Source organism: Danio rerio, chromosome 24 (genome assembly GCF_049306965.1).
Source record: "Danio rerio strain Tuebingen ecotype United States chromosome 24, GRCz12tu, whole genome shotgun sequence".
In the NCBI taxonomy this organism is placed as follows: domain Eukaryota; kingdom Metazoa; phylum Chordata; class Actinopteri; order Cypriniformes; family Danionidae; genus Danio; species Danio rerio.
Genome location: NC_133199.1, coordinates 5,988,007 through 6,001,723, shown reverse-complemented (window position 1 = coordinate 6,001,723; position 13,717 = coordinate 5,988,007). Strand labels below are relative to the sequence as shown.

The following is a 13,717-nucleotide window of genomic DNA, read 5'->3' as shown; positions in this document are numbered from 1 at the left end:
GTCTGACATTCTCGACTACTCGTACTGCTCTCCCGACAAAAATCATTGCTGCACATAAATGGCTTTGCTGTATCGGCCCTGACAGCATCGTGGAGAAAAACATGCAACAAACCTTGTGGATCATCGAAACAAATACATACAACCATTCATCCATGGCTAAATACTGCGTGCTGTGGGTCCGTGGACGCGGTTTCACCCAGTCATCAAGGTAGGATCTTACAGCTTGGCACTGGCAGGTCTGCCTTGCCTTTGGAAAGCTAGCACAGTCATGAATAATTAAGAAGCCGGATCTTCTTATAGGATAAGTAAACATAGCCATGAATAATAATGATAATAATCATAATAAATTATAATCAGCTTTGCACTTGCAGTTCTACACTACCTCGACGATTTTGATTCCGCCCCAAAAATAGTTTTAAACCCGGAAGCTGAAATTAGCTTACAAAAGCTCAAAATTATCCTGTTTTTCCCACAATTAAAGTTAACAGCTGCTAACATTGTCTTAACTCAACACACACAAATCTGTTAACATTTCAAAAAAGTACTCAAGGGTTTTATGAACCTTTAATTGTCATTTAGAAGGGATTTATGAAGCATGAATAGTCCTAACTTTAGACTAGGTTACAAAACTGGGTGAAGAGTGTTAAGGATTCAGCGTAAAATGAATGAATCACTGATGTTGAGTTTGAAAGCTGTAAAAGGTTCTCTCTTGTACTGCATTAAAAAAATATTTGTGGTAGATGTACTGCAGGGGTTTAGTTTAGTTCCAACTCTGCTTCCACACACGTACCTGGGTTTACAACAAGCACCAAGAACTCAATCAGTTTGATCACGTGCGTTTAATTAAGGTTAAAGCTAAACTGTGCAGAAATGCGGCCCTCCAGGAATTGAGTTTGACGGCTGTGATGTAGTGTATGTAATGATGGGGATGTAGTGACCAACTACGTGACCAGCTACACCTCTTGTCAAGTGTATTTAGCCAGCGCATACACATCTTTTATAATAACCATAATAACAGTCTGAGCAAACTCACAGTTGAAACTGTTGTATATTTGTAAACTATAACCTTTTATTGTGTTGAAAAATTTTATAGTACAACATACAGACAGGAGTTGTAAGTCAGCTTAATGCTCACTTGGCCTTAAATAGCATAATCTGACTGTATTTCTGCAGTCAGGCAGGACAAACATATGACAGGAACATATCAACTTCATTAGCCACGATGACAGCAGCTGGGTGTATATCTTCTGGTAGGTAGTGACATGAAGTCATCTGCCAGACATCAAAGTAGATTACGCCATCAATATCTCTGAACATCTCCTGCATCACTGTGTTCAGCTGCATGGCGTACCAGTCACTTTGAAAAATATCCTGGAACAAACACAGATCCATTATTCTAAACAATGTCATTTGTAAAGCAAGCTTAGACTTAAAGCAAGCTTAGCTTAAATAATGAGCATGGGTTGGCAATATCAGATTTTTCCCAATATCATGCAGCCCTAAATTCAACTATATAATTATAAAACAGACAGAAAGCTTTTAAAAACAAAGTAGTATTAAAATTGAGAATAAAACCCATACCTTTTGTCCTGCAGTGTTTCCAGACTTGATGATGACGAGAGTCTCTGGTGCTCGGCTCAGCAGCGAAACGACAGACTGACGGATTTTGGCCACTTCATGCACATAGAATGTTAGAGGGTGAAAAACCAGGTGAGCAAAGAGTGTGAAGACAATCACTGCATGAGAACCCCCAGCTATTCCATCAATATCATTACTGATGTAGTGCAGGTCAGTGATCGGCATTTTTGTAAAGCGCAGAGGAACTCCGTGTGGCCTCCAGTGAACTATTATATTGTTGGCCAACTCAACAGCCATCAGGGGTCCACCTGTAGGAGGAGTGTAGAGGTCCATCCTTTTTATACCTAATAAAAGCAAAGAAAATAAATAAGTAAAAATGTACATTAGTCACACTGCTTTAATAATTTAGTTCGCTTGAGAAAGCCAACAAACTGTTACCCAACTTAAACATATTATTATTATTCTGTCTTAGACCAATTCTATCTCCTCCTAGTGCTTTAATGCTACAAGCCCCAGGTTTGGGCAAAAGCTGTGTTCTGCATTAGGTTTTGTGGCTATATCTTTTCAGGTTTATTTGACTTAAGTTTTTCAAGAAGTAATTTTTAAGCATTATATTAGTAAAAATATGGCAAGCCATTTGTTTACTTTAAGCCCACATTTTTAATGATATGGCTAGCCATTCTTACATAAAGTCCACTTTTTTTTTTTTTTTACGGATATGGCAAGTGATTTTTGCATGTACTTCTTAAGCATTATATTTTCAATAAAATATGGCAAGACATTTTTACATGATGTCCAAGTCATACCTGTCAACCCTCCCGTTTTTCCCGGGATTCTCCCGTATTTTACAGTTCTATCCTGCTATGATCCCGTAAAAGTATTTCTCCAGTATTTTCAGCCTTTCTCTGATGAGTGGCAAATAAACAATAAAGAGTCGAGCCTTCCTATATGCAACCCATACCAACGAACCACCAGGGGCCGCCCCTCGCTCTTAAATGCGAGTCTGTTCTGTGCTTTCGCTTTGTTTAGGCACGAAAACATGTTGAAATAAACATAAAAACGGAGCGATTCCCTTCCTTTTCATTACAAGTGTCGTCTCCGGTTCATATGAAATATTCAAAACAGTCATATAGGAAGTGCATGACTGTCAGCTGACGCGCTCCAATTTGATAAACAGACGCTGAACCGTCTGGTGGTGCACGTTTAAACAGATATACACATAATTAGTGATTTCGTCCTAAATGAGCATAAACAGTTAGGAAAGCATTCGAATGCTTTCATTTCAATGTAAGATGTGTGCCCTTTTAAAGCAACACCTCTTATTTAATGTAATCAAACGATAAAAAAAATAAAAAAATCGAATTAAATCATTAATTCGTTGCTCTTTACTCAGAATGTGTACGTTATACAGTGAAGAAACGGCTATTGAGATTTGATTCTATTTTATTATAATAGCTATTTATTTTAATAAGCTGAACTGTTTGCCAATTTATTTGCTGCTGATGTATACTATTTTTTTTCTTTTGTAAATAACAATAACTATAAAACACATTACTGACCATTTAACTGTTTATTTACAATGAAACAGGTCCAAATGAGCATATTTATTAATTTGGGGATTTTTTTTAAAGGGGGTTGGGGGAATTCCTTATTATGGTGGGTATATCCCTTATTTTCACATCCCAATGTTGACAGGTATGGTCCGAGTCCAGATTTTGTCAGAGACTTTCGTAGAGACATCAGGGTTGATTTACATCACTCATATTGGCAACAAGCTTTGATGTATCATCACTAAGCTGTCAATTCTCCTCATAGCAACAAAGCAGACTAACTTAGCAATCATTTAAAAACAGCAATATCTCTACATCAGAACACCGTAGGAACCTGTATATTGGCTGGTTTGACTCATGCTAGCTAGCAAAATGGGACTTCCTGTGTCTTATACAAGGTAACAATGATTAGTCAAACGCTAAAATTATTAGCTATAAGCTATTCATGATTGTCTAAGTGCAATAACATATGCTAGAAATGCTTAGCAACCACCTAGCAATGCCAAAAACATTTTAGCAACTTTAGCAATTTTATCAACCTCTGTGCTTGGTTCTCAAGCCAACAAAGTTCATCAACAAACTTTAGGTTCTAGTTTATAATCTAGTTTTACAAAGCTGCTATTGCACACATACAAAACTACTAAAATTTTTCTGCCACTTAATTCAGTTCAAATAATCTGTATTTCTATAGCATTTTTACACTGTAGATTGTGTCAAAGCAGCTTAACATAGAAGAGGTTTTAAATGTTCTAGATGAACTTAATTTGTTAATGTTACACCTAAGGGGTTTATTAATAATTTTTAATACACTCTTTTCCTTCCTAATAGAAATTAGTCATTGTGAATGAAATGAAAGTCACTTTAAGTGACATTTAAGCCTTTTAAAGACATTTTTAAGGCCCCAAAGAATTAAATTTCAGACGTATATATGGCTAAACACTAAAGATATTTTTAAAAGGCTCAGCTGAATTTTTTTTTACTTGCCCCATCCAAAAACGAATTCTAATAATACGGAGTTTCTTAGCCGTATATTTTTAATAAAGTGTCAAAACAAGCAGACCCTAAATATATACATACATTTTTTTCCACTTAATCTTAAAAATCTTTAATAACTAAATGCATGAACAACAGACTGCTTAATATTAGTTAGAAATATATAGTTTTGCTGAAAGTATTTATTGTTGGTGATTGAATGCGTGCTGTATCGATTGGGTAGCTTTTAAAGCCTCGTTTAAAATGATTTAAGACCTACAAGACAATATTTCAGTGCATTTTAGGCCTACAATTTTGTTTTTGAAATGTAAGATTTGTTAAGATCCCACCGACACTCTGTAGAAGTTTGTTATGCCATGAGGTTTATAATTTATTTACACTATACTGTATTCCATGCTTTAAGGGCTGTCATTTATATCACTGAATAACTTGCCTGGCACCTTTCTCTCTAAATTCTCGAACCACTGTCTTGTGGTGGAGTCTCCCATCAAATAGACAATCTTGCTTTTAAGGCAATTTCCAGTTTGTGCAGAATTGAAGTGTTGGGTTTTGCACACAAAAGACTTCCAGACATCATTCAGATAGAAACCTGCAGGTACTGGTGTTGTCAGACCAGGTCTGCATCTCTCCAATGTGCCTAAAGCAAAGAAACCATGAAAGAGTTATGCAAATTCTTCATTTTATCATAAGCACATTTGTTTTTAATTTCATTTTGCACTGACATATGAACATACCGTTGTTTGTTTTGGGATGGACGTTAATTAATTGTGTGTCTCCATTAATTAAAACATTTGTTAATTTTCTGTGGAGAAAAAAATAAAACATATTTTCTAATTTCCTGCAACTCTTCTAGAATTTGTTTTGAATCCTTTCCCAGCTTACTTTGTGAAAAGTTGTTCCTCAAAATGATTTAATGGACTTTCCAGACCTCCTCTTGAGTGATAAACCAGTTTGTCACAAGAAAGTTTCTTAGGTCTCTCACAGTGCCACACCGTCCCTGTTTTTAAATCCTTATACTCGCAGCAGCAGTTGCCTTTAATCCAGCTCCCATCTGCGCCCCACTTAAGGTTACATGCTACATCTTCACTGATCCTGGTTTTTTTGGGTCCTGGTCCTTCAAAGTGTCCGTTATAGTGGCTGCGTGTGAATGACGACTCCCTGTATTTTTTCAGAATCTGCACAACCTCACTGGAGTGCTCCAGACGAACAGAAACTTGTGCTTGACCTTCCCAGGGCAGAAGAAGAGAAGCAGAGTAAGTCCCGTTACGATGATCCACAACCTCTCCATACACACTCGCCTTCAAGAAGAATAGAGAAGATTAAATGTTATGAAGAAAGCTAATCTCTTACAATTCAGGGGCTAGCCAACAGAGCGTCAAAATCCAAACAAATCTAGAGGACTAATTTGCCACTAGTTTTACTCGCATTTCTAGTGCTGGGTTGTGGCTGGAAGGGCATCTGCCCCATTAAACATATACCAGAGTAAATTTTAGTTACGGTTCCAATCTGTAAATGCATTAAGAAGACCCCCTTCAAGAAAGGTGTTACCAAGTCATGTTTACAACAGACTGAAAAGGAGAAAGTAATCAATTATCTGCCAGTTTACTGTATATTTACGGCAAATGTCTTTATATTTATTAATTTGTACATTTATTATGGAAAAATATATGAAACATACACACCTTCAGCTTTGAATTGAACAGCTTAACTTTGAAAAAATCTCCTCCGTATCTTTTTAGGCTATTCTTCTGGTCTCTGGCAGTGATAGTAACCAGGATCTTTTCTCCCACGCTGTAATTCTGATTGAGTCCCACAATAGAGAACTTTGAGTGGACTGGACTTGTGCTTTCACTAAGCTCAGTGATTTCTTGATCTGGACTGGGCCATTCCAGGGCCTTCTGCAGTCTTTCCCACTCTTCCTCACTGATTCCCATGTCATGTGCGGAAATTGTGTATGAAGAATTACTTTGTTTGGGTTTTCTAGCATCATGTCTTGGAATGGGGGGCTGGAATACTGTTGTCCGAGGATGATTCTCTGTTAATCTCCACAAGGACTGAAAGACAAATGAATTAAATGTTTAGTTTAAAGTATGATCACAAAAAAACTACTTTCAGTTTCTACTCCTAAACATCAGAACCAGTCTTCATCTTTGTCATGACTAACTGACATGAGCAAGACATTACCACGAGGCTTTATAAATGTGTCATTAACATTTTTCTGTTCATGTTTTCAGTGCAACAAACTAAAATTGTTATTAAAATGTCTCATTAAACATGTCATTACCCTGTCACACAAGTTTTTGTTTACTATTTAATAACAAATCCAGCTTTTACCACTGTAGTTGAGGTAAAAAAAAAGTTTTATGACACTGTTATAAAACTCATGACACATTTATAATGGCTTCATGACAATCATATCTATGACAAATGTTTTGATGTATAGTTGTATAACAAATAATGACATCTCTGCATTTAAAATGACACTTGTTACAAGCCTCCTTAAAATCTCACATTCATAACTCATGATTATAAATCTCTATAAGTCTTATGAAAACCCCTTCAAGTCAATTGTTACCCTTTTTAAACTGGTTTTTAGATTTGAAAATTGACACCTTGCGTTTTTGTTTGTTTAGCCAATTCATGAGTTAAAGGATGTCATCAGCTTACATCTCGACCCTAGTTAAACACTGCAACATCACATAACTTCAACAACAACACTTTCACATATCCGAAGTATCTGTCATTTCCCCAACTGAAGTACTGTTTGTATACAGCACAGAGATCCTCTTCTCCATGTTGAGAGTGTGTTACAGTGCCACTTACTGGTCAGGTATGTATATTACATCATTTGGACTCTGATTTATGGTTTCATGTGTATTTGCATATTGTAGATCGTCAATTTCTTTTTGACATGACACTAGTTTTTAGATTTTTTTTGTGACGAAGATATAAAGATTAAACAGGGCAGTGGTTCTCAAACTTTTTTCACCAAGTACCACCTCAGAAAAATATCGTCCCTCCAAGTACCACCATAATGACCAGTATTAAAATACAGTAGCGTAGTAGCCCTAGTAAAGCAGCTACAACTTTGCAGTTTAAAATTGTGACAGATACTCTTAAGAATATATATTATTATCAGCCACTTTAAACATTATAAATAGTTTGAACATTAACACTGAACTGTACTTACAGTATATGTAAAACAAACAAACAAAAATGTGAACGTGTAAATTAAACTTGCTTTTAAAAGATCATTAAAAATGGTAGGCTACTGTTCTTTAAAAGCAAAAAAAAAAAAAAAAAACTCCTGTATTTAAATGTAAAGTCTTAACCTATTCATCAAAACCTGGAAATGTTGCTTGGACCTCATAAATTTAGAATATATGTTATCATATTCATATTTATGAACCATTTTTGATAACTTTTGAAATATGTTGCATGTACATATGACATTGATATTGGATTCCTCTGTGTACCACTAGAAGGAAGCCTGCATAGCACTAGTATCCCAGTTTGAGAACCACTGGGATAGGGGAAGTTCTGGCTTCTTGTTGATTAAGGGCTCTATTTTGACGGTCCATGCGCAGAGTGCAAAACACAGGGCGCAAACACTTTCAGGGCGTGTCAGGACGCGTTTTTGCTAATTTAAGGACGGGAAATCTGCCTTGCGCCGTGGCGCATGGTCTAAAAGGGTTGAGTTTATTTTCTTAATGAGTTATAGATGTGTTTTGAGAATAAACCCATTAGATTCTCATCTCCCATTCCCTTTAAGAGTCAGCTGCGTCGCGCCAAGAGCACATCCGCTATTTACAGGACGCAAAGTAAGTCTAAGTGGAAAAAATGAGCATTTCACTAGCAAACAGTTAACAGTTAACAGTTTTTTTTAACAGAAAACTGTTAAACAGAGCATCTACTGAGTGAGAATGAGAGATAATGGATCACTTTTACTTTCGCTCTTGGATAGGGAAACCTTTACGCACAGACATCAATTAGTCTATAAATAAATACTTTTGTTTATTAAGTGCAAATATTCGTTTCAAAACTATTTCTAAATTCAGTTCTAATTTTCAGCTACCGAATAAATGAATAATAATAACAAAATGTGCTCAAAAACCTGAGTTATATCCTAAAACACATGCTGTGCCCCATACGGTCTAAAACCTGACAGGTGGGCAAATCTAAGCTTGTTTTTAATAAAACAAATATTAATATGGATATAATAAATAATACTGCTAATAATAATAATAACATTATACAAAAGCAAATTGTTATGAATGAGGTGAAAAAGCCTCCCGAGATGAAGACATAAAAGCAGTGATTTTTCATATTTATGTAGGCTAGAAAATAATGTGTTTTGTAATATTTTAATCCTTTATATTTATATTCTCTCTCTATATATATATAACTCTCTCTTGTGCGTATTAAGCAGTGTGTGAGCGAGGCGCAACTCTGCGCTGGAGTTTAGACCGGGTTAGTTTTGGTCTAATGAAAAATCTATTTTAGTTTCTCAAAATAGCAACGCACCAGCAATGCACCTCAGAACGCCTTCCTTTTTAGACCAGAACGCCTATGGGGGCACAAATGAGCGCTAATGCATTTGCTATTTAAACAGCGTAGCACAACGCCTCAAAACGACTCTTGCGCCAAGCTGAAACTACCAAAAGACTATTGCGCCGCTTATGATAGGGCCCATAGTGTTAGTTGATCTATCTCTCTGTCTCTCATAGCCTACTGCTATATTGTTCCAAATACAATGCGCTTTAACCTTCAGTGAAGTAACGTCTTTAATGAACATTTCTTCACAAGGTCTACAGTTTACAAATTAGCAATGGAGACTTAAGTTCAGGGGCGACATGGTGTCGCAGCAGGTAGTACAATACCCTCACAGCAAGAAGGTCACTGGTTCAAGTCCTTGCTAGGCCAGTTAGCATTTGTGGAGTTTGCATTTTCTTTCCTTTGTTGGCGTGGGTTTCCTCTGCGTGCTCCTGTTTCCTCCACAGCCCAAAGATATGCGCTATAGGTGATTTGGATGAACTAAATTGGCTGTAGTGTGTGTGAACGCATGAATATTTCCCGGTTCTGGGTTGTGGCTGGAAGGGCATCCACTGTGTAAAACACATACTAGAATAGTTGGCGGTTCATTCCGCTGTGGGTACCCATGATGAATAATGGACTAAGCCAAAGGAAAATTAATTAATTAATATTTGTAATTTATTTACAACCTTGTGCCATCAAACTCTTGTATAAAGATATTTTCAGAATAATTATGCATTATGCACATTTATCAATCACAATTAGACAACTCTTACACACTCTTTATTTTTATTGAAATGCATATTTTATGATGTTTTGGCATGTTAATTGTTTATGTTGCTAAAGCTGGAGCTAAGGGTATTGTGCAGTGAATTACAGAACTATCCAGTAAAGTGGTCAATCTTTAAAAACAACTAACAGACATGACTATTAATCAGTCAGCATCACATCAGGGTCCAGAACTATTTTTGTTTTTCATAAAAAACTGCATGACATGTAACATTAAGTGATCTACTGCTTGTGTAATTTGGAGTGGTCAATTGGGTCATTTTTGCCATTAAGATCACCCTATGCATTCACACTATGGACTATTTCACATGTATTTTGGAAATTAAGAAAAATAAAATTAATTTAGAAACTAAAGTAGTGCCATTGAAGTAGAGCGAGCCCCTGAAACTTAAAATTACAGTAGTCTATCTGCTTTGTGGCTATCAGCTGATGCTATCCTAACTGTTAATATTAAATGTAAAATCTTTAAAGACAATTTTAGTTCTAATAGCGGTGTATTTTCTGCGTTTGGCCTTAGTAGAGCAGTGTTGTGCAGCTTATTATACTCATTTGTTTTTCATGAACTCACCATACAGCTGATCGCCAATAAACAAACACAAAAATAGGTCATCCTGTAAATTAAAAGGAAACCGTAATGAGTTCCAATTTACAGATGTCACATTAATGATTAATAATTGATTTGGCCACGCTATCATTCATTTTAAAAGTAAACGTCAATCAATCAATATGTATATATTTTTTCTAATCATATTAATCTGTAAGCTCTTGATAAATTATTTACCTGAAAGTGCAGCTGTGGGTTGAATGCACATGCCCACATTCAACACTGTTCAACTTTGAAATATCAAGTAACGAGTCAGGTTTGACCTAATCTTCCGTGTTATTAACTTCAGCTGTTTCCCCTTTCAAGCAGCGCTGGCGCGCATGCATTACTCACCTGTTTCCATTTGAGTCTATTTCTCTCCATACCTGCCCCTTCGTGTTACTGTTTGTCGGATTACTGTGTTAATTAAAACCTATGGACCTACTCTCGCTCTCTAGTGAACTCTTCATGTATCAAGTCAAGTCAGTCGATCAACTACTTATCGCTTTTGCTTACCTGTGATCTGCGCCGTCTCCTCGCGACTGATTCCCAGCTCTTCACCTGCGCTCGTCACCGACAGCCCTCGCTCCGCTCTGAGGAAGCCGAGGCGGATCATCAGTTGCTCTCACTTCAGTCTGCGTTCTCCCGCGGGTGGTCGGGGATCGCCAGCTTATTTTATCCTTTTTGCAAATAAAACTCCTGATTTTGAACTGAACTCTCTCTATTTTCTGCCCGAGCCTGACAAGCATCATTTTTTGTTTTTATGAGGTTGGGGTGTTTCTGGAACGCCAAGCCTGTAAGTGTACATTAATAATTTTATTTATTTATTGTTCATGAGTAAGTGTATTAAACAAAACAAAGTCTGACTGTTATTGTCATTCTTTTCAAATCTGATGCGTTCATGACAGTAATACATCTTTCCTTTTCATGCTATCATTGCAGTAAAAAAAGTTAAATGTTATTGTAACATGCAATGAGAAAAATGCAACTCAGGACAGATTTCATTAAATGTAATCATTTGGCAGACACTCTTATCCAAAAAGACTCCCAGGTACGAATCTAAGTTGTCCAATATTGCTGGTTTGGTTGGTAATCTGGAGGATTTAGGCAAACACAGCAGCACAGCGACGTGTCTAAATGTGAAGGAACTCTTGATAAAAGACAACGTCCGCCATTCTCGACTTCTCGTACTGCTCTCCCGACAAAAATCCTTGCTGCACACAAACAGCTTTGCTGTATCGACCCTGACAGCATCGCGGAGAAAAACATGCTACAAACCTTGTGGATCATCGAAACAAACACATATATAAACTGTGTTATTTCCTGTGAAAATTGTTAAATACACACTAAATAACTTGCGTCTCACACAGAATTTCACTCGCTTCCCCTCAAAGACAGCGCAAAGAAAATGGCGGTTTCTCACGTTGACGTCCCTGCATGTTGACGTGACATGCGTGCTCTTTTTCACGTCCGTGTTCCCAACCCAGCACTGCTGGGTTCTAGATAAAGACCGATTTTCAACCCAAATTGGCTTGAATCAACCAAATTTTGTTACCCAGCAGTCTCAACCCAGCGTTTGGGTTAAAAAAACCAACCCAGCGTTTTTTAGAGTGTACGACCCTTCATACACGGCTAAATATTGCATGCTGTGGGACCGTGGATGCGGTTTCACCCAGTCATCAAGGTAGGATCTCACAGCTTGGCACTTGCAGGTCTGTCTTTCTTTCGGAAAGCAAGCACAGTCATGAATAATTAAGAAGTCGGCTCTTCTCATCGGATAAGAAAACTCAGCTATAAATAATTATCAGAAATCGATGTGTAAACTTTGTACTTGCAGTTCTGCGCAACGTTGCCAATTTTAATCTCGCCCCAAAAATAATTTTAAACCCGGAAGCTGAAATTAGCAGACAAAAGCTCAAAACTAGAGAGGGGTCTGGCTGAAGACCTGGTGCAGTGCAATCTGGGCTGCATCCAATGCTTTTCATGGGCTCACCTATAGAGCCCATTAAAGAGTTTAGTTTAGTTCCAACCCTGCTTCCACACACGTACCTGGGTTTAAAACAAGCACCAAGAACTCAATCAGTTTGATCACGCGCATTTAATTAAGGTTAAAGCTAAACTGTGCAGAAATGCGACCCTCCAGGAATTGAGTTTGACGGCTGTGATGTAGTGTATGTAATGATGGGGATGTAGTGACCAACTACGTGACCAGCTACACCTCTTGTCAAGTGTATTTAGCCAGCGCATACACATATTTTATAATAACCATAATAACAGTCTGAGCAAACTCAGTTGGAACTGTTGGAACAATTTTTTATTCAATATAAATTCAATGACAAACAAAAGGAATGTATGATAATTTATTTGAAAGCTACAGTATGTAATATGAAATGGGCAGTATAAAGGAAATATTAAGTCTTATTTCATGTCTAACCTTTAATGTGTTGTAAATTTTTAAAGTACGACATACAGACAAGATTTGCAGATCAGCTTAATGCTTGCAATGATTGTATTTCTGCAGTCAGGCAGGACAAACATATGACAGCAACATATCAATTTCATTAGCCACGATAACAGCACCTGGGTGAATATTTTCTCGAAGGTAGTGACATGAAGTCATCTGCCAGACATCGAAGTAGATTACGCCATCAATATGTCTGAACATCTCCTGCATCACCGTGTTCAGCTGCATGGCGTACCAGTCACTTTGAAAAATATCCTGGAACAAACACGGATCCATTAGACTAAACAATGTCATTTGTAAAGCAAGCTTATAATTTTTATTGCCAGTAATCTTTCATACACTGAATACTATTATAATTGTCTAATACCTCATATTAAATTACTTTAACCCTTAGCCTATCACTGAAAAAAGTGTTGCATGCAGAACTGTTGCAAACAATTTATTTGTTTAATTTAAACAAACACATTAAGATTGATAATGTTCAACAGAATTTTCTTGTTTAAATTCAGCCCAAATAAATTGTTTACAACCATTTAACATAAAAAAAAAGAGTAAATCCAAGGAATCATCTTTTAATATTTTTTCTCAGTGTAAATAAAGAAATCAGTTCAGACGAAACCTGTTTTTATTATAACATTTAAGATGCCATAGAGTAAAAATCTGGATATGAAAATATATATATATTTATATGAAATTATACCCACATACAGTTGAAGTCAGATTTATTAGCCCCCCTGAATTATTAGCCCCCCTGTTTTTCCCCCAATTTCTGTTTAACGAAGAGATGACGAAGAACACATTTCTAAACATAATAATTTTAATAACTCATTTCTAATAACTAATTTATTTTATCTTCAATGAACCTAAACGAGCACATGTCACTCCGCTGCTAGTCCGTTTGCACTGGCTGCCAGTTGCTGCTCGCATCAAATTCAAAACTCTGATGTTTGCCTACAAAGTGACTTCTGGCCTAGCACCTTCTTATCTGCACTCACTTCTGCAGATCTATGTGCCCTCCAGAAACTTGCGTTCTGTGAATGAACGTCGCCTCGTGGTTCCATCCCAAAGAGGGAAAAATCACTTTCGCGAACGCTCACGCTCAATCTGCCCAGTTGGTGGAATGAACTCCCTAACTGCATCAGAACAGCAGAGTCACTCGCTATTTTCAAGAAACGACTAAAAACTCAACTATTTAGTCTCCACTTCACTTCCTAATCTGCAATTGCC

The 13,717-nt window shown here is 36.9% G+C and overlaps 3 protein-coding genes across 5 annotated transcripts in view; 1 reads left to right on the top strand and 2 right to left on the bottom strand.

Moving 5' to 3' along the window:
• gpr158a (G protein-coupled receptor 158a) overlaps positions 1-13,717 on the top strand; it is a 741,191-nt gene that overhangs the window by 695,035 nt on the left and 32,439 nt on the right. The window lies entirely within an intron of this gene.
• si:ch211-157j23.2 lies at positions 1,050-11,452 on the bottom strand. 2 transcript variants are annotated; one of them, XM_021470261.3, is made up of 8 exons: positions 10,225-10,261; positions 10,012-10,054; positions 5,804-6,175; positions 5,004-5,419; positions 4,856-4,923; positions 4,555-4,758; positions 1,582-1,922; positions 1,050-1,371 (listed from the first exon to the last, which is right to left on the bottom strand). In XM_021470261.3, exons 2-8 carry the CDS (start codon positions 10,051-10,053, stop codon positions 1,174-1,176), a joined length of 1,641 nt encoding a protein of 546 aa, XP_021325936.2. In that variant the 5' UTR covers position 10,054; positions 10,225-10,261; the 3' UTR covers positions 1,050-1,173. The 2 variants fall into 2 exon arrangements, with proteins under 2 accessions (XP_021325936.2, XP_073797507.1); XM_073941406.1 differs by lacking the exons at positions 10,012-10,054; positions 10,225-10,261 and adding an exon at positions 10,543-11,452.
• Positions 12,323-13,717, bottom strand: part of si:dkey-105h11.2 — a 28,400-nt gene continuing 27,005 nt past the window's right edge. For both annotated transcript variants that reach the window (XM_068217145.2, XM_017353979.4), the window contains one exon: positions 12,323-12,745. In XM_068217145.2, coding sequence (XP_068073246.1) covers positions 12,548-12,745 — 198 coding nt within the window. In that variant the 3' untranslated portion in view covers positions 12,323-12,547. The remainder of the gene's footprint in view (positions 12,746-13,717) is intronic.

What these genes read in the sequence shown, in the direction of transcription:
- si:ch211-157j23.2 (XM_021470261.3), bottom strand. Translation starts at nt 10,053, where the DNA reads ATGACCTATTTTTGTGTTTGTTTATTGGCGATCAGCTGTATG. An exon ending in GAGGAACAACTTTTCACAAA is followed by an intron (nt 4,924 to 5,003) that starts GTAAGCTGGGAA and finishes TTTTCTCCACAG; the next exon opens with AAAATTAACAAATGTTTTAA. An exon ending in GAAACACTGCAGGACAAAAG is followed by an intron (nt 1,372 to 1,581) that starts GTATGGGTTTTA and finishes TGTTTGTTCCAG; the next exon opens with GATATTTTTCAAAGTGACTG.